The following is a 25,510-nucleotide window of genomic DNA, read 5'->3' as shown; positions in this document are numbered from 1 at the left end:
CCCAGGTAATGATTCATGTAAAATGATTCACACAGTTCTGGATTCAAATTATAAAAAATTATCTATTTTTATCCTTTATTTACTAGAAGATATAGAGCACGGAAAAGAAACAGCCCTTTTTATTTATTATATTTTGTTATATATTATATTATTATAAACATTTTTATAACAATCCATAATATAATATAATTTTCTGAATATACTAACAGTTGTGGATCGGCTGCTATGTTAATTTAAATACATCCTTTACAATCAGTTTTTTTCATTTTAAAGAAATTTCAAATATAATAAAATGTGATATTGTCCTTTTATTTATCTAAAAGTTCGAAAGTTTGCACTTGCACTGGACGGGCCGTATCAAAGCCGTCGGCGTCGGCTTCTTTTGAGTTACATATAAAGAAAATGTTTTTAAAAGAAAACAAGGTAAAATAAACAGTTTTTTTTCTAGTTATCTGAATTAAGGTTGGCGGCAACCTTTTTTATAATAAATTTTTCGTTAGTATACCTACTGTCTAAAAGCACATTCGAATATTTTGAACATTTTATGTATTTTTAATTTCCCTTTTAAATTTATTCGGTCTGTTCTAAACAAAAATGTTTAAAAAAAGGAAACTAAGTTATCTGTGGATTTTTTTTGGTAGGTAATTGATGAAAATTTTAAGTGCAATATGTGTGCAGCAAAAATATCATAAAAAACACGCACTACAAATTTTAAAAGGCACATGGCATCGAAACACCCAACAGTTTCTTTGTAAGTTTTTATTAAAAAAAAAAATTATTCCGCTATTTATTCTGTTTTTTATTAGAAATTTTGGGATTGAGCTTCCCAGTTTACAGCGTACCAATTTAAAAATATCCAAATCGCAATCGCAGGTTACAGTCGCAGCGATTTATAAATCACAATCGCAGTTTCAACTGCGATTGGAAAATCGCAGTTTTGCTCATCTCTAGTACGGAGTACATTAATTGTATGTATTATCATGTATTTTATATTTTTTTTTCGGCGTATTTAACTTTCTATGTGATATAATGAATAAATGATCATTAAAATTATAAGATCTCACTATTGCAACTATGGAAATAAAGTAAAAATATTTTAAGTTAACGTCTCCTTTTTGCTGCTAAGGCGAATCTGGACGGAGCCTACTTTGTTTATGCGGAACCCGAACTGCAGTTCTCGGCTATATTATTAATGGCTTACCGACTTGGCGAGTGTCTAAATCGGCTCTTACTCACGACATATCCGATCTCATCCGGCCTCGAACCGGCGTGAATTAGCAGTGTGTCTCAATAGATTTTACACTCATGCCATGGCACGACACGACGTTTCCAGACGGTCACCCTTCCATCCACTATTTTTAGTCCTGCATAGAGCAGCAAAGCTGTTTTCTTTAAATAATAGATAATAATTATCTATTATTATCTCAATTATTGACCAGTTCTAGAAGGGAATATAAGGAAAAAAATAATTTTCTAATGATAAATAAATGATTTATTATAACAAGGACTACAACAAGCAGAGGCTATATTTAATAGTTAACTTTCAAAACGAAATTATTTTTAAGACTACGCTTTCTTTTTTCCTTTCTTTCCTTTTTCCTTGGTCGGTTCTGGAGTGCCTGCATTTTTATCAGTTTCGGGTGTTGGGGGCGGAGGAGACGTAGCCGTCGCTTCGTCTTGCACGTCCGTAACGGACCCTGTTGTTTCAATATCCTGTTCTTGTTCTTCGACAGGTTTCATGGCTCTCTTTTCTAAGATAGAAACAATAAAAAAAATAATTGTAGCACAGTAAAAATGGTTCTCCAAGAGAATATAAATATACGATCTTCAAAAAGAGCATACAAAAATGTATTACTTTTCAATTAATATCATTGAAGGGTGTCCTTACTACTTACTTTTCATTAATATCACATACAGGGTGTCCCAGAAATAAGTGCAAGTATTTTAACTGGTAGTATAGTTCAACCCCAGCAACACGCCTATGAGGTTTTTTTCGCGAAAAAAAAATTAAAAATTCGGAATTTTTTGAAAATTTTTTTTAGTTTTTATTTAAAAAACATAATTTCTTGATAATATGGCAACATAGGTAGTAGATTAAATTTACAAGAAAGAAAATCCAGAAAAGATCCAGTGGTTCTCAAAATTTTAGCAAAAAATCACATTTTTTTTGGAAATTTTCAAAGTATATTGAAAACATATTATTGGAAATAAATTAGTTAAATTGGAAATAATATGTTTCTTTTATCGAGATCTACCAGCCCTGAAAATATTTGCACTTATTTAAGACTCATCCTGTATAAATGTCACTTAACTTCAGTGATCGATTGGATATCAGTGTTTTAGATGTAAGTATCTAGGTCTTTGTCCTTCTGACGAATGGATAAGAAAAAAATAATAAGAGTTTAAAGAATGATTACCAAGTGTAAGAAGGCCATAAGAGGTAATTTTGCAGATTGGAAGAAATTATCGAAAAGGATGACTACACAATGTTATTTCTTCAAAATTCATTTTTCAATTTTATATTTGAAGATGAGGGTCTAAATGAATCAACGAGTAAAATCAATCAGAATTTTGACAGATAGTTCATTCACTTTTATTATTACCTACATACATAGTTTTAAATGGCTCTTCCTAATAAGACCACATTCAGATGGAACAAAAGACACATACAACAGTGGTAGAGATAGATTGGCTAAGTAGACAGCCAGTGTTAATTTTACTGGCAACACACAACTGAAAATGGACTAGGGAAACTTTGCAATAACCCACATATGTGTATATTGCACATACCAGTGGTTGTCTATGAACGATTAGATTAAACTTAGTCTGCTGACAATATTTAACCACGCTTATTAAAAAAAGTTAAAAATATCGTTACAAAATAGATAAAACATATTTCAGTTAATGGTTTCTCAAGTGTACCTTTCTCAAATGTCTCGTAAAAGTCGGCTTCGGCCTGCTGAACCAAATTATCATTAAATACATGTTCCGAAACGGCAGATATATTCTCTTGTATTTGTTCTTCATCTAAAACATCGGTTTGCTGCGGCTGTTTCGTTTTCTGTTTCAGACGTAGTTCTCGATTACGCGCTTCCAATATCTTCTCGCGGCGACTTTCCCTTTCAAACATCTGAAACCAATATTGGTGATTAGATACAAGACATTTTTATAAGAAATGCAACAAAAGATAGTAATAATAGCGTTAACTGGGAAGGGCTTCTTATTAGTATTTAGTAAAACACGCTTTTAGATATTTTACGTTTAATGAGAGTAAATGTTAACGACAACCCAGTAATAATAGTACTGAGTTTGTTGTTGGTTCTTTGCCAGGTATTTTTAGGGGTGGTTTATATTTTGATCGGAAGAACACTCTCAAGTCTATGAAATTTTTTCGTGAAAACATATTAAATTTTTTTATATTTTTCGATTTTTTATAAAAAATTTTAATTTTCAGTTAAAAAACGTAATATTTTAATATGGCAATATAGGAAGTAAATTAAATTTAGGAACTAAAACACAGAAAAAATCCAGTGGTTCTCAAAATTTAAGCAAAATATATATTATTTTACCTCTTCATAATATTCTAGATAACGAAAGCAGAAGTCTAGATTTGGTAACAGCATTATTTAACAAATTATATAGCTCAAGCAAAATACCGTCAGATTGGCTTAAATCAACATTCGTAACTCTGCCAAAGAAACCCAACGCCTCACAATGTGATGACTATCGGATGATAAGCCTTATATCCCATGTCCTCAAAACCTTTCTTAGAATCATCCACACGCGAATCTACAAGAAGTGCGAAAATCAGATGGACAACACCCAGTTTGGCTTCAGAAACGGACTCGGAACGCGTGAAGCACTCTTGCATGCTTCAATGTCTATTTGCATGCTTCATCGACTATCGTAAGGCGTTCGACTGTGTTAATCATCAGAAGATGATCAAAATTCTAAGAACAACCGGAGTTGACGAACAAGACCTAAGTTTCATATCCGAACTTTATTGGCATCAAACGGCGGTAGTTGAGATGAAGCAGTCAACATCGGAAGATATACAAATTAGACTGGGTGTTCGACATGGTTGCGTCTTGTCTCCGCTGCTGTTTAACCTGTATTCGGAGACTATATTTAGAGAAGCACTGGATCGAATCCAGGGCGGAATCAAATTCAATGGAATCCCAATAAACAATATCAGATATGCCGATGATACGGTTATAATAGCCAACGATATAAGCAAGCATTATAGATTCCGTAGTCCACTATAGTGAGATGTTTGGACTGCATCTCAATGTCTCCAAGACCAAACTATTGGTCTTTTCTAAGACTCCAATAAATACACACCTGCGTGTCAAGGGACAAACAATCGAACAAGTGACCTCAATAAAGTATTTAGGAGCTAACATCAATAGTCAGTGCGACCCGAAAAGAGAAATATTTTCAAGAATTGAGCAAGCGAGAAAAATATTCGTGAGAATGAAATAATTTTTTACAAGACGAGACCTCAGTGCGGAACTCAGAACTCGAATGGCCAGATGCTACGTCTTCTCTGTGTTACTCTATGGATGTGAGAGCTGGACACTGAATTCATAGACCGAAAAGAGAATAGAAGCCTTCGAAATGTATGTATACAGACGGATGCTGCGAATCTCATGGGTACAAAGGATCACCAACGATGAAGTACTCCAGCATGAAGAAACAAAAAGACATACTGAACACCGTCAAGGAAAGAAAAATGCAATACCTGGGTCATGTGATGAGAGGTGGTAGATACGAAATACTGCGCCTCATAATAGAGGGCAAAGTGCAAGGGAAAAGATCAGTAGGAAGACGCCAGAACTCATGGCTAAAAGATTTGAGGAGATGGTTTGAACGCTCGTCTGCGCAAATCTTCCGGGCTGCAGTTTACAGAGCCACAATTGTCATTTGGATCGCCAACCTTCGGCAGGAGAGGGCGTGATAAGAAGAAGAAATAATATTCTAAATATTTTTAACTGTAAATTAGAGGAAATTTTTCAAATTGGGCATCATTGTGCATGACAGCGGTCGGCGCTGACAAAATTAAATCATTACAATCAGCGTTACTTCTTTATGCTGTCTCTTTCTTACACATTGACTTTATATAGACAAGTATACCATCCGCTTTATGGGAATATTATATGGGAATTGCGCGATAATGGCAAGTAGTCGAAAACGATTTAAATACTTGTATATCTTAATATTATCTTTTAATAATATAAAAAATATGATTTTGTCTGGGGCCTTTTTGCCTACATTTTATTCACTCAACTCTATCTGTAGCAGTGGTAAGACAACTTAACAATATCTCACTTAAAATCAATTGGTACTTACCGCTGTTAAAAGCACTTTATCATTTTTGTTGGATACCGATAAATTATCGCTGAATTCGACGAGATAAGTGGTACCTTTGTCATTTCCTACCGCTACCAATTTTCCCATTTCGTGAGTTCTGTTGCACCTCAACCTTTCGTCACAAACCTTTACGCTGAGACACGCTTGTTTCTGTTCTTGCAGTACATCCCAAACATCTAATATTCCATCGGATCTAGTTGTAAAGAAAACGGACAATCTGGAAAATACAAACTCAATAAGATAAGGGCTACATAGTTAATATACATACAGTATGTCCGTGGGTTGTTTTAACTGAAAATTAATTGAAAAATAAAAGAAATATAAAATCGTGGTTGATTTTTTCAAGTCCCAAAAATCAGAATGCGTTTCTATGGTATCATCATTTCGTTTTCGTTCTTTTATCGGCGCGGCGCCGGCGCACACAGGGCAAAATGCTATATTTAGCTCGACAAAAATTGAAATTGCAAATATTTTTTTATACATATTTTTATCCATTCACTGTCGTTCTTATAAAATATGTGGACCTAATTTTAAATGTTATATTTTTTTCTGACCAACTATAACGGTGCAAGCGCTACCGAAAGTTGATGGAGTCCGCACTTTCTGGGAAGAGCGTTAGCCTTGCACAAACATGGAGCGCAAAAGAGTGTCATTTACACCCAGCACAGCCATTTGAAAATTAATTACCATTATGGACAATATAGCTACAGACACGTAGTACAATTAAATAACATCAATATAATAAATTTGAATTGTTTTGGATGTATTTCAGATATATTTTAAACACACTATTTTGGGTTTATTTTTTTTTAATAATTTTATTTTCATAATGGGTTATAGTTATGCGTTCCACGGAGTTCCGCTTTTAATTTAATAAAATTAAAATCACTAATGTATGTATGTTGATACAGGTATAAAAAATCAGCTTTCCCAAATTTGCCTTTTTTTTAAATAGCCCGTTATTTGCATGTAGCCGCACTGATTTCTATACCAGTCCTGTAATATCAAGAAAGGATTTTTTAGTTTTAAGAAGACAGATATTCTAAATTATGAATTTCTAAGTTTATTACAAGCTTTTTTTTCATATATTATTGATAGTAGAAAAAATTCAAATGGCTGTACTGGGTGTAAATGACATTCTTTTGCGCTCCGCGAAAGGTGCGAACTACATCAGTTTTCGTTAACGCTTGCACTATTCAAGTTGAATGAAAAATTTTATAATAATATTTAAAATTAGCCCTACAAATGTAATAAGAAAAACGATGTGTGCATAAACATACGAAAAAAAAATTAATTTGGATTTTTGTCAAGCTAAACATGGCATTTTGCTGTGTGTGCGGCGGTTGAAATTTATTCAGTTCAATGTTATGGAGAAGGCGATTCAATATTTTGTGCTTCTTTGTAGTGATCAGCGAAACGGGTCTTGGTATTGTACAAAAAGCAAGACCAAAACTAGCGTTTGATCTGCAAGACCAACCAGTACAAAATTTCCGGAAGACCAAGATCAAGCACGCAAAAACTCTTGTGGCCTTGCATTTTATCACGTTTTTTTTATAAAAGAAATTACTTATTTGTTCTAAATTATTGTTTTAATTCATTATAAATAGTGTTTTCCCGACTATCGCATAAGATTTTCGCCAGACAAATGTTCTAATAAATTGAAAATGTCAAAAGTTGATATATGATATGTCATTCTATACAGACTGTCATTTTCTCTCAAATAAAGTAAAAAAATACCGGGGGTACCATCTAAAAATCAAAAGTTGTAGTCAATTCGGGTGAAGCACGAAGAGACCGAAAGTAATATACGTCAATACGTCAATCAATCCCGATTTATGTCATATTATACAAACATACCAATTTTCGTTTTATTATCTGAAAAAATAAAAAGTTATAGGGATGAGCCACTTTTGAGAAACATCCGGTATATTATAACTATTTAAATGAATAATTAATATCTGTCTATACTTATTGGTTTTCATAAATCAAAACTTGATTTGTACTAAAATAAACTCCTTTCATAAAAAAAGGCTGAGTGCCGAAAATTATGCAAATTTGCAATCCGTCGGTAAGTACCTGAGCCGTCTTTGTTGACAGTATCAATTACTAGTAAATACCTCAATTTAACAACTATCAATGAAAACTTTTAGAATTCGCCTTTTTTGTTACATAGTACCTATTCTCAGGTAATATTATTATTGCTCTTCTGTAGTGAGAATTATCCTATTGTTATTAGACCTTCCAACTTTTTAATTAGGTTTTAAAAGTAATATTAACTAAATAATCTAAATACTATCCTATCCTACCATAAAGATCGTCTTTTTTTCATAAATTTAAATTCAATTATGTCTATCTTTTGAAATACTGTTCCTTAAAAGAGACGAGTATTTATGGTCAATATATAATAAAGTTACATCAGTACACATTTGAATAAAAGTTATTATTTACATATTTCTAAATGAACCATGCGTTCTCTTGTGAGTTTTTTTTTGGATAATTAGGGTATCCACTGACATGTAATTTTTGTGAAAACAATTGAATTCAACAAGTGAAAACGATACACTGTCATGGAGCCAATCAGCCCAATATTTGATTGCATTGCGTAGCCTTAGGCTATACGCTGACAGGCAATGTTTAATCGGTCGATCATTTAATTTCATAATTGTAACACGTCCTTATATGGAGCCGCGCTCACATTCAATCAAATAGTCAGCTAAACGGCTCCATAAGTATGTATTGTTTTCACTTTGCTGACTAAAAATTTCAGGTCAAGGCGTAGGCTTATTGTTTCGAATTTTCCCTTCACAGGTTCCAAACTATTTAAACCCGTAAGTCAGGGAATTCAAAGTGTCTTTGTTTTTCAAATTAATATCAACTTTTGACTCATTTAACCGAATTCGTGTCTCTTGTAGTTTCCGAAATACTAATGTGGAGCATCGAAATTGTCACCGTCCTATATACATATTCATCTAGTAAAATTTAAAAATAACAATTACTATTTTTACGTTATTTATAACAATATTACAATAATGTCTAATAAATCAGCAAAACTTAATCCATCCAATTTCGGAATTTTTACGAAATTCGGCAACACCGAATTAGTATGGCGTAATCTAAGGGCTTAACCAATGAGATTAAAGATGGGGTAGTACCACAGTAGTACTAGTGGGATACCTATAATATAAGACTCCCGACAAGCGCCGGAGGTATTCTCTGTGGGTATTCTTATAACATCTGCCGAAGACGGAAGATCGCTTAGTTTAGTGTGCTTTCCTGGTTTTTGTTTTCTAGTGTACGAAATATTTAGTGTTTTTACAAAGATTAGAAGTGAGTTAAGTTCGATTAAGTGCAACGACAAAAGGAATCCAGGAGTCCCGTAAGATAAATTTATAAACAAGTAAGTCAAAAATTTGTGTACATTTTATTTCTATTTACGCTTTTGGTTAATTATTACTCTTAATTTATAATACAAGTAAAAATAAAAATTAAATACAGGGTAAGTCTAAAATAAGTGCATCTATTTTTAGTGGTAGTATATTTCGATCTCAGTTTGATTTTTCTTGGCGATTATTTTTTGAAAAACTTTTATTTTACTTTTGATACTACGGCAGTCTATGTAGAATATAAAATTTGACTGGAAATACCAAGTGTGTGGTAGCAAATTATTCATAAAAAAATGCTTTATGCAAATATGCTAATGAGCCACCCTCGTTCCATATTATTAGAAATACGATTTGAGCATTTTCTAACTGGCCAGGATAAGACGCTAAAAAAATTAGACGATCAAGTCTATTTTTCCAAGGCTCCTTGATTAATTAGTGTTTTTAACATAGCTATGGCACTCTAGATTGAATTTTAAAATACAATTTTTTATTAAGCGAGAATGTCAAAAATTTTAAAATGATATGTCAAAAGTTGACATATGATATGTCATTCTATTCAGAATGTCATTATGTATCGAATAAAGTAAAAAAATACCGAGAGAAACCAAACCAAAAATCAAAAGTTGTAGTAATTTCCGGTGAAAAAGGAAGTGACCAAAAACAATTGAATACGTCAATCAATCCTAATTTATGTCATATACTAACGTACCAAATCTCGTTTTTTTTATCTAAAAAAATAAAAAAGTTATAGGGGTGAGCCACTTTTAAGACGCACCCGGTATACGGGAGCTATACATATATATATATATATAAAATGCTAATGTTTATCTGTGTCGTCCCTACTGAAGTAACGACTTGCTCTAGAAAGTTGCTTTTTTTACTCAAAGATAGCTAATTGGCTCTTCTAAAAACTGTCGTCGCCGGATTTTTTGTTTTGCATTTAATAAAAAAATAAAGTATCTTTTTTTTCCTGATGTCGTGGCGGATGCGCCAGGCTTCAACTAGGGGTGTCCCAGAAATGAGTGCAGATATTTTAAGGGGTGGTAGATCTGGCCAAAAGAAACATATTTTCTCTTTTCCATTTTTAAAATAAATTGAAAATAACCGAGTTATTTAACTTTGAAAGTTAAAAAAAAATTGCGACATTTTGAGAGCCGCCGGGGGAAATCGGCAATCTCGCGGATCTCGGCTTGTTCGCCGCCCGCTGTTGCCACATCGACTAGAAAGACTTAAAAAGTACTTGCAAAATCCCACACCACCCAAGAGGTTCTGGAGAGGTGCGTTACTTTTTTAAGTGGGTAATCGCCAGTAGCCCTACTTTCCACATTCAATAAACTAAAAGAAAAAAAACTTACCAAACAATAAAAAAGATATCCCTATAGCAGAGAGATACAACTGCAGAGCTTTCTTTTTTTCCATTTTACCACTCTTAAAACTGCACATAACACTACACTTAATAACATCACTTCCTATATTTCCAAAGATGATGTACCACCCGGTATACCCTTCGCTTCTTGACTGCATGCTATTATAATAATTGTTCAAAATAACGACCTCCATTTCCAATACATGCTCTCCTTCTTCTGAGCATGGAATTTTTAACGTTTTGCAGCAATTCTGCGTTGCTTTTCCCGAATCCCTCAAATGCTGAACCATACTTACAAAGGTTCGAGCATTAGGGATTTGCCTATTCAGATAATCTTCGGAATAAAGTCTCCGAGCTTCTACAGCGCTTTCCCCTGCCAGAAAGTACCTATGCTCTTAGCATATCCACCTTCTCCGGATTTGTATACTCCATCGCGATTTGCCTATACCGATACCGATTACCGACACAAAAATATGCACTAACGAACATTTCACAACACTTTAAACACAATCTCCGATCACTTTCTCGAATTTTAAAAGCTCGATACTATTAGAAATTAGATCGATTTCTAATAGTGTACATGCTTTGTGTACATGCGATTAATAATGTCGTTAGCCGTTAATATAATACAGGAATCTGCAATTTTCTCCCCACCGCCCATTTCATTGGAAAAAACGGCGGCAAGTTTTCTGCTTTTGAAATTACGATCGATGGCATTTTATTGTGTAAAAGTGGATGGTAAATGGCATCGATCGTAATTTCTCAGGCAATTTAACGTCTTAGCAGGTATACTTATTTTTTTATCAAAAAAGCTTTATAGAAAAAAAAAATAACTGAACATGTTAGTAGCTTTATTACTAATTAAACTATTCAAAACATGTTCTGATATTACTAAAAAAATTTAAGTAAAAAATATAGCAAATTTTATAGTTTGACGACGTTATAATTAACAATAGGCAAATGGAAAAAATTACCTAACTACATATTAGAGACATAATTCCATACCTAGAAATACCGTATGGTCGAAAAAAACGGCGTCCAGAATGGCTTGAAAATAACGGTCGGTGACATTCTCCATAAAATTTTACACATAAATTGACAGCGATCTTTATTTCATAGCCATCGCTGACGCCGTTTTTTTTCACGACCATATTGTATTTCCCATTAATCGCATGGTGGCAATACTAATTTATATTTAAAGAGATATATCTAAATGTGTATAAACTAGGTATTTTATTAGCAATCATATTTAAGCTACTATGACTCATATCATATTCTAATTATTTGAAACTTATAGAATATAATATATATAGAAATATATAGAAATATTTGCTCCTATTATATTCATGTAACTAAATTTTCTAATATTAATAACTCTCTGATAATAAAAAACAAGAGTGTGTTTTGAAAAAGTAAAGCATAATTACTGTGTATTGACTTTATTGTGAAAAGCAACCTATTTGAAACACATTTACGTAACTACAGAATAGTTTAAAAAAGAACTTACACACATGTTTTTTTAGTCTATTTTCTTTATTATATTTGAAAACTACAGTCCCCCTTCCAATACATAAAAACATTTATATTCAAATATACTCTAGATAGAGCTCCAATTTTTATATGAAATGAGAATTTGTTCACACATAAACTACCGTATGATCGAGAAAAAACGGCGTCAACGATGGCTATGAAATGAAGGTCGCTGTCATTTTATATGTAAATTTATATAGGAAATGTCATTGATCGTCATTTCCCAGCCAACTGGACGCCGTTTTTTTTTCGATCATATGGTACATTTTATGTATTTTATTCTTTAATTTTAATTACTACAAATGGTCTTGATATTTTTCTTTTGAATACATATATTCTTGTTACTCTCTTTCATCTTTGTCTCTAATATACAGATGCATTGCAATTTGTTGTTAGTATATTTATGTAATCATTTCATAAATCCTAAAAATAAAAATGGTTATAACATGCTTTCCAGATATCCATATCCACAATATTCTGTGTGTAAATATGTTCAATTTTTAATAACCCATTCACTAAATGAGATTGTGAGACAACATACAGGTAGCTGTTTAAATAATTTTCAATCTTTGTATGTAATAATAGATTTCACATATTATATGCATTACACAATATGCATTACCTGCAATAATAAAAGATATTTTCTTTAAAGTGTATAATTCTATCTAACACACTTCTAATAAAGTATACTCTGACTCTTTGAACATTTGTTACAGCTTCTAATAATTAGGTATATCGATAACTTCCTAAGAAATTTTGTTAGCACTTTTAGTTAGTTTACCATTTTTCTCAATATATTCTGCATAATATATGACTCGATACATTCACCTAGAATAAAATCAATAATATCATTTATGAATAGAAAACTACATGTATAACTTTTTCGTTAATATTTGTAATTTCAGACCAGAACTTGTCTGAAGAGAACTTTAATAAACTATAACATAAATTTACATCTGAATTAATCTAATCAGATCAAATTTTCTTCATAGTATAGAGAACATCGAAACTGTTTGACTGGTAATCGAGCCTTCAATAAGCTGAGACTAAAATTTAATGCATAATTAAATAGGATAATTATTTTCATGTAAAACAAAACTTTATACTTAATAAGACCACAGGGAGTACATAATTACAACAGTGTTACTGAGATTTTTGATTTAATGTATTGCTTGGTATTGTTGTATTTTATTGTAGTATATTATTGTATTGTGATTACAATTGCCTTCTTCTCCATTGATGCATCCTAATTTAAGATTACTGATTTTCTAATACGTAATTAAAGTGAAATTATTTTTCCGGTATACCATTACATAATTTCTTCCTACCATTAGGTAGATACCTGAAAGGGTTAATAAATTAAAAACGAATTTATTAAGACATTTAAACTGTTTACCTCATTTCTCACATATTTTTGACACAAAACATTATAAATAAATAAAAAAATATTCCAACTGAATTATATGATATTTCATTTTGAATAATAAAAGTACTTTTTTACAGGTTTATTTGGCATTGTTTGCATTGTTTTTTGTTGTTTTCTGTTTTGTTTTTGTGCGAGTTTAATAATCCACGAATAACCTTAAACATAACCACAAACTAACTTAAACAGATGCGACACCTTATGGGAAATTTTCTGTTCAAAAAGACCTATGTTCGGAAGTGCGACGACAGGGCAGCGATACCGTCGATAAAGGCAAAATATTCGGCCAAATAAACAGCCGTGGTGACTTCAAATCGTTCCCGCACTCCCCCCTTCCCTAAGCTTCCATTTCTTTCGTTCTTTCTCGCCTTTTGCCTTTGATACACCGCGCCGTCTCGTCTGGCCGTCGCAGCCGCCGCACGATTATAAAGTCAAAGCGAGATTGCCAGCTTGAACTTTTATTATGTGAGAATTAAATGTTATATGTACTTGTATTAGCGCTTTCTCCTGGATAATAATAAATAACTATTAGATGATGTTAGGAAATATCAGCTAATATTTATTTGTAAAGTATGAGAATGACAAATTTTAACAATGGGTTAAGATCAATACATATGTATAAAGAAAATGACGATTTCTTTAAAATTAAAAATGATATAAAATATCAGAAATCTACAATTCTTAAAGAATAGGATCTTTGTTGTCAGCTTGCCGTTTGTATTTAGCTGTACTTCCAGCTGTTAATTTCAAATATTAATCTAAAGTCTATCTACTATTAGCCAGCTTAAATTATCTTTAATTATTTTTATATCCTGCTTGTTAATAGTTTTATGCACTACTATCATTTTATTTGATATTTTAAATTGATTTAAAATTTAGCATCTGATCTTTTATATAGCAAATAGGTACTTTTATGATACAGACACGGCATATTGTTTGCATGTGCCGTGATACCGATATAGTTTATACAAATTGGTAAGTAGAATTGGCAACAGTGTCCTAGAAAAAGAATATGGGAATCTAAAGCCCCGTTCTCAGAACAGCGACTGTCGCCAGCGACACGTCAAGAGGACCAATGAGATTTGTACAAAATTCAAACAGCTGCATGTGCCGTTTAAATTTAGTACAGCTCCCAAATTGGTAAGTAGAAATTGGCAAACAGTCGCCCGCGACACGACGTTGTTCTGAGAACGGGACTTAAGATGGGAATATTGAAGGTTTTCAGAGGATTTTTAAGTCAGTTTCTTCAGTTGTTTCACATGGATATTACATACATCATTATTATTAGCTGTTTCCGATTTTAATTTTCTGTTGGATTTTGTTGGTTTACATTTAGTTAGTTCACGGTGTTCTTAGTATTGTTTTAGTTAATTCAGTTTAAGTTTCTTGTTTTGATTTTATTTAAAATGCTTTTAAAAAAATGTGCTTTCAATGGATGAGAAAACATTTCACTAAAAACTGAAGAAGATACATTTTTTAGATTTTCTATGACTAAATTATATAAAAAAATGTGGATGTTTTTTCGGAAAATACCTAGATTTTCTAATACGAAAAAAGCGAATTTAAATAGTTACATACAGTTCGATCAAATAATCGACTTATTAACTACAACAACTTTGTAAATATATTATACTTCTATGCCAGGTAGTAATAAATTTTCATGCCAACTTTCACCCCTATCATCCCCGAGATGAGGAATTTTCAAAAATCGTTTCTTCTACTCTATACTATTGCTTCCCAATTATACTTAAGCATATTTGGCCAAATTTTAATTCATAAATATTATGTAGTTCTAAACCACATAGTAGTAACGAATTTTCATAAAATTTTGCCCTTAATTTTACCCCTTTAGGAAATGAGTTTCGAGAAAACGCTTCGTAAGTATGCCACACCGAAATATCATACTTCTATACCAAATATTAACGAATATTTACAATCATTTTTTCCCTTCTTTTAAGAGATGGATTTTTTTATTGAATCCCTAGAGAAACCTTTATTGTGTAATGTTTTGAATGAACAGGTTTTTATTTTATGTTTTGCTTAATAATTGTTCAGCCCTAATTTTACCCTCCTCGGGGATGAATTTTCATAGTCGCCTCTCATATAGTCATTGCGTTACTTAAGAAACCTTTTGAAATTATTAATAACAAAATTATTGCATATTCTTAGGACGAGATTTTTACAAATTTTTATATAAATTTCCACCACTAATTTCACCTCTAGGGAATGAATTTACCTTTGTGCAAAATATTAAACTCCCAGAACCAATTTTTACGGAATGTTTGTACCGACTTTTTCCTTTTTTGGGAGATGAAATTTACGGATAATTATAATAATTATAGTTCGTTCCAATGGAGCTGAGAGCACAGAGCGCCTATAATAAACGGAAAACGGAGGTCGGGTGTGTCAACAAATTTTATCTCTTATTTATGTTTTGCAAATGTATTTAGTCTAAGAAGAAAGAAATTGTGACCCAGACCACCCTGTATCGGAAGTATATGTATAGGAAGTGACTCCGCTGCCGGCGCCGGCTTCCACAATTCGGGAGCATAGATGCCGGCTCCGAAAATAAAAATGTCAACTTACCCCAGAGACTAACCAACGCTAAACAAATGTAAATTAGTAAAAACCATACCAACCCCACCAAATAGCTAACCTATCCAATGCAATCAACACCACCAAATAACCAACTTAATCACGCAACTAACTCCACCAAATAATGAATCTAACCCCACCAAAAAGAGTGAAACCAACGCAATCCGTATTTTGATTGCTATTAAGTAGTTACAGCTTTTTTTAAAAATAAAAACAGCAGTAAAAAAATAAAAAAAATCTAGTTTGGCGTGAGATTTGAACCACGGACCTCTCGTTCACGAAGTGATGGCCTCAGTCTCAGTAACGGAGCCACAGCTGCTCTCGCAAAATTGGCTATAGCCAAGCGTTACTTTCCGCCGTTCTTTCAGCCGTCAATGGAACCGGAGCCGGCAACTATTAAGGGAACCGGCGCGGCACCGGCAGCGTAGTCACTTTCTAATAATTATGTAGTTAGAAATTATGTAATATTAAATAAGAAATACGTAAAAATACCTAATAGTAAAAAACCTTTTTTTAAAATGTATTAATATCTTTTAGTTATTATTAATTACTAGCGTGTATCCGCGACTTCGTTCGCGTCGAATTAATCATTTGTAATGGTGATGACAAAGCAAAGCAAGAATTTCCATTAACATACAAACTGGATAAAATGTTCTCACATTTATGTCCTGAGCCCGAGAAAAAACAATATGGCGATATTATTATATAACTTGGTAATATTTGACGGGTAGTTTCATCTCGTTGGAATTTGAAATTGACAAACCAAACCCAAAAATATTTTTTTTACGTCAAGGAATTTAAGCAGAATCGTAGTTAATCAATTACCCAACTTTTTGGAACACCCTGTATGATTTTTTAAAAAAATTCAAAATATGTAAAAAAAACAAAATAAATTATGCGTGTCCAAGCGTTTTCTCGAAAGACTAACCGTTTTTTAAATATCAAATATTGTAATATTTGAGGGAACTGGAATTTCGAAAAATCTCTTCTTATCGAACCTCTATACCCTAGAATCAACCTGTATGCCAAAATTGAGCTTCTTACGTTGAGTGGTTAAGATTTTATATATATATTAGTAGGTATACCTAGATTGTGAATGTATCAAAAATTGAAAAAAAACTAATGAAATTAAAATCATCTCCATTTGATTCGGAAATGATTCCGAACTACAAAATTCCCTCTCTATTTTCTACACAAAGGAGGCGTGGCTTCTTAGTAAACGAATGGAGGTTACTTTGCTGGTCCGCTGTAAAATTCGCCTATATGACAAATCTAACGGAAAAATTTGCCTGGCGCATTCGCCAAAATGTAATTTTCACTTTTGCATTGTTTGTCGCATCCAAATACGTTTTAATAAAATATACGGAGAGTACCGCTTAAATTCCTGTCCCGATGTTGAAGGATGGCTATAGAATGTCAATGCATTTCCCACATAAGTCTATCCTTGTTCGGGAGGAGGTTTTCTGCGCTTGCTCGATCTGTAAGCACTTTGATTGGACAGTTCCAAATCATATGATATGTTTTGTTTTGGTTTTATTTATTTTAAGTTGAGGTTAAAGACGTTCTAATTGAATTAAATCTTTCGAAAAATTGGAAGCTTTTTGTTAAATATTTTGAAATCAAATAAGTTTGATAATGTAACATTATGCGCATATTTGTCAATTGAGATATTTTAATTGTATCCAACATGTTATGGCAAAACACTTTTTCGACCAAAAGTTTTCAGATATCTTCGATTTAGTTATTTTCGAATGTTCATTTTGTTTATATCTATTACAAACTCAAGGAGCAACAGTTTTTTACAAGTAGTGTTAATTTTGATGCTGGTGCAATACTTCTACTCGTTAAAATAAGTTTATTATAAATATTACAGACATTTAAAAGAATAGGCTATGGAATAGGTATATAAAATTATTTTATATCTGTCTCACAATGGGGGGCTCCTAGTAGCGTAATAGGTATCTGCAGTGCGATTCTGTAAACATTTCCCTGTCTAGTGACTCATCAATCGTATACAAATAGCATAGGCTCGATAGGAAATTTCTTGCTACAGAGCTTACAGAATCCCATTGCTGATTTCTAAAATTCTTTTTCTAGATAGGCTTCCCGCATCGAAAAACTCCTATTTTATGGTATGTAATTAGTATTCTGAAGGTATTAAAATATTTTAATATCAATATAGTTTTTTCACTGAAACTCGAGTTAAATCTTAATATACATTATTCATATTGTCGTTTTAGAGATTGTGCTTTTATACTTACTATTATGAAAATTTACTGAATAAAATATATAGTTGCAATCCTTTTACTGAACTCCTTAATTTCTTGTTTTATGAGGGGATAATTTTTGCTTATTTAGGTACTAATTTTAATCAGACCATTTTTTAATGAACTCATTTATATTTATATCATATCGTTCTAAGTAGACTTTGTTGTGTTAGACAATTATTATTAAATAAAACGAATGAAAAAAAGTGACAGGTACGATATTTTTTTTTTAAATTCAAAAAATAATTTAGTAAAACCACAATTATTAAGAAATTGTCTTAAAAACTTCGTAGTACAAATTGCATATCTATTTCACTTTTTTTAAAATTCAAAAAATAATTTAGTAAAACCTCAATTAAGGAACTGTCTTAAGAACTTAGTATTACAAATTGCATATCTATTTCACTCGACTTAAAAATTGCAGCAAAACAAAGTATAACAGTACATTTTTTACTGTCTATTGTTTCTTTTACTGCCCATGTATTTATGATCAATAATCAACATCAGTCCTGGTTTAAAATGAAACAAAAGTAATTCTTTATTATTAACATATTTTTTATTAAACAAATATAACTAAAAGTATGTACATATTAAGTTTATACATAAATCAAGCTAGATACAAAAAATATAATTATTTACATTGTTGCATTGTAAATACTCTTTTATATTATGAAAAAAAAACAATAATAATTTACAATAAGACAGTTTGTGTGTAACTGTGTAAGCATTATAATTAGCCTTATGTAGTCTCTATTTTTAGTCTTTACATTATAATGTCTTTTTTATTTTAAAATAGTAAGACTAAATATAATGCTTTTAACAATTATTGATTTTTGAATAAAATTAGTTTAGTATATTTTTGTCTTATATTAACATCCCTTTCATTTCTGATTTTGCTTTCATGATACAAACGAACATCGAGAAAAATTTCTATTATTAATTTGGTTAGTTGGCTTCTACCACACAAGAAGCAGTAGCCCATTCCCATTGTTCTATTAATTAAACTACAGCAAAAGTCTTTAAAACTAAATCACAAAATTGTCAATAAACGCACAAAGATTAAAATACAAACGAAAACACAGTACACGTGGAAAACAGAAAGTTAGAGAAAACTCTAATGGCGACTGCCCATTGGGCAGTGCCCAAGTCCAAACTGAAAACAAAATCCACGCCGACGACGCGACGACGCGTCCAAAAATAAATCGATAACCCATCTCGATACCATTCGGCCAATAGAAAAGTAGCATTTTGGCGCATGTGCATTACATCCATCTACTGAACAAGGATGGACTTATGTCAAACTCGATCTTCTGTCCTTCAATCCTGGGACATAAATTCTCTCATTGCTCTTATGGGGAGGCCGCGGTATATGTAAATTTAAATGTATTTGGTCGCATCTGTTTAAAAGTCTGTGACATAACCTTAAACTACACACCATACTAGGGATGTACGATTCGAGTCGATTTTAATCGAAGATCGATTTTTATCAAATCGACGTGCTTTTTTTCAAACGATTTTTTGGTATAATCGATCTTTTTTTTTAAATCGAAGACCGATTTTATTTATACAGTTTTACAGGTTTATTTATTTGTTAGAATTTAGAATAAGAAAAAACACTTTAGTTTTGCTGGAATATTTGTTTGCAGTGCATCCCTAGTAAAAGGCCATCTAGCAATGAACTGAAAAATTAAGTGTAAGTGCTCGCTGCCGCATGCGCCGATGTTTGTTTATCACTTTGATATCAGGTGTCAGATTTTTGTCGGGGCTTCCCATATTTTTATATTTTAGATAACGTAGAATACTCTTTGATTTTACCTTAATTCTTTCTTGGGTATACCCTTTCTTGTACTTTTATTTTATTTTTGGGATATCCCTACTCCATACATTAAACATTTAGAAAATTGATTTATCTATCTTTATACAACCACCAAAACGTTGACCCATAATAGTAATACATCAGTCCAGTAGAGGACGCTAAGTCAAAAAATTCCTAAATAAAAATTTGTAATTTGTAATTCCTTCAGTGTTTTCGAAATCGGGGTTGCGTCGGTTTTGAAGAAATGTCGAAGAAAACCCCGGACTGTCTACCATCAGCAGCCGGATATAAGTAGTTATTAAAGCAAGTTTTTTTTAACATTTTTTATTGTATTTATGAGTTTAGTGTTTGATTATTATCATGTGAAAAAATTTAAATAATATTTTAAAAGTGATAGGCATGTGATAGGTTTGTGATGTTCAGTTTAATAGATATTTGGTGTGTATGTGTTTGCGTATATGTGTGCTGGATAAAAACACTTTCATTAAAAGGGTAAGCTCTAACTAAACATTAAAGGTTATACTTGTTTATTGAAACGATTGAAAATATTTTCTAATATGGCGAAAAAAGAAGCTATAATTGTTAAGATTTATTTTTTTCAGTTTACTCCACTGTAAAAAGTATTTAAAATATTGCGCGTTTCACTAGAATTAGTAGAGCAATCTACACTAAATGAATAAAATTAATTTTCGTATTTTTTTCTGTAGCAACTTAAAATAATTGAATTTATAGATAAACATGCAGAATGTGGGTATGGTAGGAGGTGGCAACGTTGCATTCTCTCCGACACTCTCTATGCCCGGTAAACGAATTTCCCGGGGAGTGAACAGTGGCACTCAAAAGTTTTTCAACACTTTCCGGAAAATGTCAAGAAAAATATAAAATTTTCAACATTTTTTTTTCGCAAAAAAAACCTCATAGGCGTGTTTCTGGGGTTGAACTATACTACCAGTTAAAATATCTGCAGTATAAAAAAATAATTATCAATAGGATTGTTTATTATATTTATGTATTATTCTTGTACAAACAAGGATATTATGAATTGATCTTACCTAGTAGGGCTCCAAGCACCTGATGTCAACATAGCTTTGTGGAATCCGGTCCATATAATACAACTTTCTCGGCAGTCTTCTGACCAAATTTTCGCCGACCAATCTCCGATGGTCAAGAAATTTTTAACGAAAGCCGGATTTCTTTGAAGCGATAGTACTGGGCCCATGTGCGTCGTAAATCTAGCAGACATTTTTTCCATTGCCGTTTTGCCCTGATAAATTCAACAATGATATAATAAACGATAAAAATTAAAGATTATAAAAAAAGTACCTTTCTATTACATGAGATAACTATTCCTTGTTCAGTACCAACCATAAAACGTGTAGGTATAGTGGTCTCATATTCCAAACATGAAGCACCTAAGGCATTTGCCATATTTTGTTCTTCATCTTTGGCATAATCCAGAATCAAAGTTTCTGTCGGCTCTGATAATTTCCTTATGTCCCACCTACATATGGAAGTTATTTTTTTATAAACTTTTGAATCAGTTGAAAACAATTAACTCTTAATAAACTACTGTTGTAATAGAAAGGACATTCTCATTATAAGAACATGTATATTAACAAACGAAAACCTTCCCTGTATAAATATTTTTTACATGTTTTAAAGTGATTTTTTTGAGTTTAAAGTAATTTAAATTCCAAATATGATGCAGAAATCTCAAAAAAGCATTTTTTGGAGTTGTGCCGGTCTTGCATAAGACCATCGAAATGTCAAAATGCAAAACAAAACAGAGGAAAATCAAGGATGTCCGATTAAAGGTTGTATAAAATCTACATGTAAACTAGTATTTTTTTTTGATAATGTATTGATTTGATGTATGCAACTGCAAGATGCATACTTGTCGCCCATGCGTAAGGACATCTCTGGTTTTTGCCATTTACGCGTGGAATGCTCTGGTTTTTTCCTTGTACGGCGAAATAACTGTAATACCTCTGGGACTTAGAGTATAATATCATACTTACTTAGCAGGGACGGCTTGTCCTATGAGGCAGATGAGGCAGTGCCTTACCAATACATTTGAAAAATTACATGTATTAATCGATACATCTTTAATCACAATTTTATATTTTTTTCCCTATTTGCATCAATAATAATTGTATTTTTTAACCGTCATTCTACAATAAATTACGTCGATGGTATTCCTTTAAACGCGCTTCCTTTCCCATATGCGACAAACTCGACGATATATATATATATATCCATCTCATTTGTTCTTTAAGAAGTATATGTGCAGAGGTTTGCCTCTCGCCTTTCCTTGTCTAGCATATTGTGGTATATCGCACTGACGGAGCGACAGCGTTCACTGGAATCTTAACTCTATAGAATGAAAAGAAAAAGCATAGGCAAAACCTTTAATTGAAGAGAGATAAAATGTATGGAGTAGTAGCGCGTAAAAAGACCGTATTGAGGCGAGCCTCAAATGTAAATTTGAACATTAAAAGCCGTTCGTTAAAATTATGTATCACTTCCCGATCAGTTCCCGATCAGCCCGAGAGATTTTAGGCGACAGGCTGAAAATGCAGAATTGCATTATTTGGGAATTTGGCTTAGTTTGAATCAGAGTTTGAATTAATTCTGCCGGTTATTACACTGTTTTGTCTCTAACTGATTAATATCTACGTTTTTTTAATGTGAATTGCATGTTTAACTACTCTTTTTACTGATTACTGTACATATTAAGTAAATACCTAAAAAGTGGGCAGTGACTTATTCTTGATTGATATGATGATTTAGAGGGACCATGCATCATCAGAGGACTTCCCCAGGTAAAGTTTTTCGAATCATTTCTAGATAAATTGTGTATAGTCAAAAAGTAAAGCGACCTGTTACAGATTTCGTTTTGTATTATTTTTATAGGATGGGTAGAAAAACAAAATTTTACCATACAGAGTAAAATATAAGAAAAAATATCCTGAGGTCGCTTTGATAAAAATTTACTGTTGCAATAGCCCTATGTAATAGGTACCGTATGATCGAGAAAAAAAGGCGTCAGCGTTGGCTATGAAATGAAGATCGCTGTCATTTTATATGTAAATTTATATGGGAAATGTCATCGATCGTCATTTCCCAGCCAACTGGACGCCGTTTTTTTTTCGATACGGTATAATACTGCGAATTATATTACATAAGGCTACTTCCGCAACTGCTAAAAATTTAGAAATATTTTAAATACAAAAACGTGCGCTTTTTAAGTCTGTAGGTATCTAAAATACTAAAAATAATATACACTGTGTATTGCATTAAAAAAAAACTGAGATATAGCATTATAATATTGCAATGTTGGCCGCGCCATAAAAAAATCCCTGTGAATATGAATTTTTCTCGGATTCCTTCTTTTATCCTACATACCTCGCTATATTATATGTACTTAAGCAATAATATATCAATAAGTTAAATTCACTCCAGGTTTTTACCACTTTTTAAAATATGAAATTTTTCAAATATGAATTATCATGGAAATCCCGCATATACAATAGTGCTTCAAATAAATCAATAGTGTGATGTATTCTGAATTTTATGCTGAACCCAATTCTGTACAGAAAAATGGTAATGCGATTGCAATTTTAAAGAAAATATTTTTTTTTAGGATATGTACTTTTTTTATATAGAACTTCCTCGTACTAATCGCCACCCTATATACATACTAATAAAAATTCTCTTCTAATGTGCCTCACCATCTTCCAGTGCTACGAGTCGCCCCTGTTACTTAGAGTATATTATTATATTTACTTGAGTATTATTGCTTTCTTTGATGGTGAATTTCTATGATAATGTGATATATCTGTTTTTTCCCGTGTAGTCTTCAGTCAACAAAAAATTCAGATTGAATTATAAAAAAGCAACTGATTGATTTTCCAACCTATTTTCGTTGCTCTAACTATAGATTCTCAACATTAACTCCCTTATTCTGAGAGAACATTCTCCAAAAATAAATTCTCATTTTACAACACTATAAACAATCATAATTTAATATAAAAAAAAATAGTTAAAATTAATTTGCTTTAAATTTACAATTATTTCTCATATAATTACCATTTAATTTGACCATCAGTAGAAGCACTGAAGAATTCTGCTCCACTCTTGGAATTAATCCACAAAACTTCATGAACTGGATCTCTAAAACTGTTTTCAATTAAACTAAGTTCAACAGGTTCGTATCCCTTCCTGGTATCCCAAACAGCTACTTGACCATTAATTTGACCACTAACTAATGAGTGGGGATCTTTTTGATTATACTCCAGGCATACAATTGAATATTCAGGCTTTAAGGTTAAAAGAGGCCTATTGGGATTTTCTAAATCATCCAAATATTTTAATTAAGATTTCAAAATTTGTTGAATATATGGCTATGACTTACCAACTTCCCAAATATAGGAAAATGTTGTTTCCTTAGGAACAACACTTTGGAATTTTAAGTTACAGTGGGTTACAGCTAGTTTAGTTTGATTGTCAGGTGACCATGATATGTAATTAACAGGCCTAGTAGGAGAACTTTGGTCTTGATAGACATTTACAGTTCGAGCTGAACTTCTTTCAACCAGAGGTGTAGGCTCAACATCAGAAAAATATTGCTGATATATATTAATAGCATTATTTTGCTGAATACAATTTTCCATACTCTAATAAATTATACTGAAGTAGATTTAATAATATTTTAAAATTAACTTTTAATTACTTTAAAAAGTTGCATCATAGTATGATTAAAACCCTCATCTTTTTCAATTTTCCTGCGATATCTTTTTGTCTGCTCTTCATCAGCTGTATTAATATCTTTTGGCCAACCACCTTCTATATGATTCATAGAGCTGTTTGTAAATTCTGCTCGCATAGTATTTAAATAGTGTTCTGCTTGAATAGGAGCACATTGTGTACTTCTATCGACTGGATCTCTAGATATAAATATAAACATAATGTCTATACAAATGAACTGTAGCTAGTAAGTACATGAGCTGAACATATATCAGTACCTGAATATAAATTCTTTGGCAAGCTTTTTATTTGATGGAAAGTTATCTATTAAATCTGGCCCCCTTTCAGAAAATAAACACTGTCTACCAAAATCGCTTCGTTTTTTCTGATATGCATAGGTAACATCCATTTCTATAAGTATATTTTTCTGAATGGCAGAACAATGACTTTGAAGTTTGATCAATAAACACCAGTAAACTAATTGCTATTTAAAATTTCAAAGATAAAAAATCAACTGAAATTATATGTTTAGTTACTATTTAACATCTGAAAAAAGTGATTCTTCTCTACAGGTTCTTTGTGTTGCTTAATTAAGTTGGAATAATTTTCAAATTGATGTATTTTCTTTTCAACTAATTTTAATGTTGAATTATCATCCCCATTTTTGGTGCTGCTTACAGATGGCGATGATTTTATGTTCTTAGTTTCGAGCATCTTCCTACTTCCTTTAAACCTGCTACTTTGTGAATTTACATCAGATACAGGTAAACTTTGCTTATTGTGAGTACAAAGGTTTTGTTGTAAAGATTCTTCAAATTTTTCATATATCTCCTTGGCTTTTTTTAGCTCTAATTCAGATTTGTAATATTCTTCAATAAGGGAATTCAAGAAAGACATTTTTGAATTTCTGTATACTTACTAAAGAATTATTTTAGTAAATAAAAAACACTAACGAATTTCTCTGCTGGAATTTAAAAAAATTTAAAGATTTCAAATTTGGCATTTCACATCACC

General features: G+C 31.9%; 1 protein-coding gene across 2 annotated transcripts; it reads right to left on the bottom strand.

Moving 5' to 3' along the window:
• Positions 1-1,469: 1,469 nt before the first annotated feature.
• Positions 1,470-25,495, bottom strand: LOC115886450 (dynein intermediate chain 3, ciliary). 2 transcript variants are annotated; one of them, XM_030905606.1, is made up of 10 exons: positions 25,416-25,495; positions 24,775-25,365; positions 24,483-24,696; positions 24,165-24,426; positions 23,840-24,101; positions 21,074-21,251; positions 20,803-21,014; positions 5,350-5,587; positions 2,923-3,130; positions 1,470-1,751 (listed from the first exon to the last, which is right to left on the bottom strand). In XM_030905606.1, exons 2-10 carry the CDS (start codon positions 24,903-24,905, stop codon positions 1,567-1,569), a joined length of 1,890 nt encoding a protein of 629 aa, XP_030761466.1. In that variant the 5' UTR covers positions 24,906-25,365; positions 25,416-25,495; the 3' UTR covers positions 1,470-1,566. The 2 variants fall into 2 exon arrangements, with proteins under 2 accessions (XP_030761466.1, XP_030761467.1); XM_030905607.1 differs by having other exon boundaries at positions 24,775-25,344; positions 25,416-25,433.
• Between the last annotated feature and the right edge of the window lie 15 nt (positions 25,496-25,510).

The sequence above is a fragment of the Sitophilus oryzae genome, unplaced genomic scaffold (genome assembly GCF_002938485.1).
Source record: "Sitophilus oryzae breed Bouriz unplaced genomic scaffold, Soryzae_2.0 scaffold_489_pilon_pilon, whole genome shotgun sequence".
NCBI classification, from domain to species: Eukaryota; Metazoa; Arthropoda; class Insecta; order Coleoptera; family Curculionidae; genus Sitophilus; species Sitophilus oryzae.
The sequence above is the reverse complement of the archived record's forward strand: the minus strand, read 5'-3'. Positions and strand labels throughout refer to the sequence as shown.

What these genes read in the sequence shown, in the direction of transcription:
- LOC115886450 (XM_030905606.1), bottom strand. Translation starts at nt 24,905, where the DNA reads ATGGATGTTACCTATGCATATCAGAAAAAACGAAGCGATTTTGGTAGA. An exon ending in ATAAAGTGCTTTTAACAGCG is followed by an intron (nt 3,131 to 5,349) that starts GTAAGTACCAAT and finishes TATTGGTTTCAG; the next exon opens with ATGTTTGAAAGGGAAAGTCG. An exon ending in TTACGAGACATTTGAGAAAG is followed by an intron (nt 1,752 to 2,922) that starts GTACACTTGAGA and finishes TTTCTATCTTAG; the next exon opens with AAAAGAGAGCCATGAAACCT.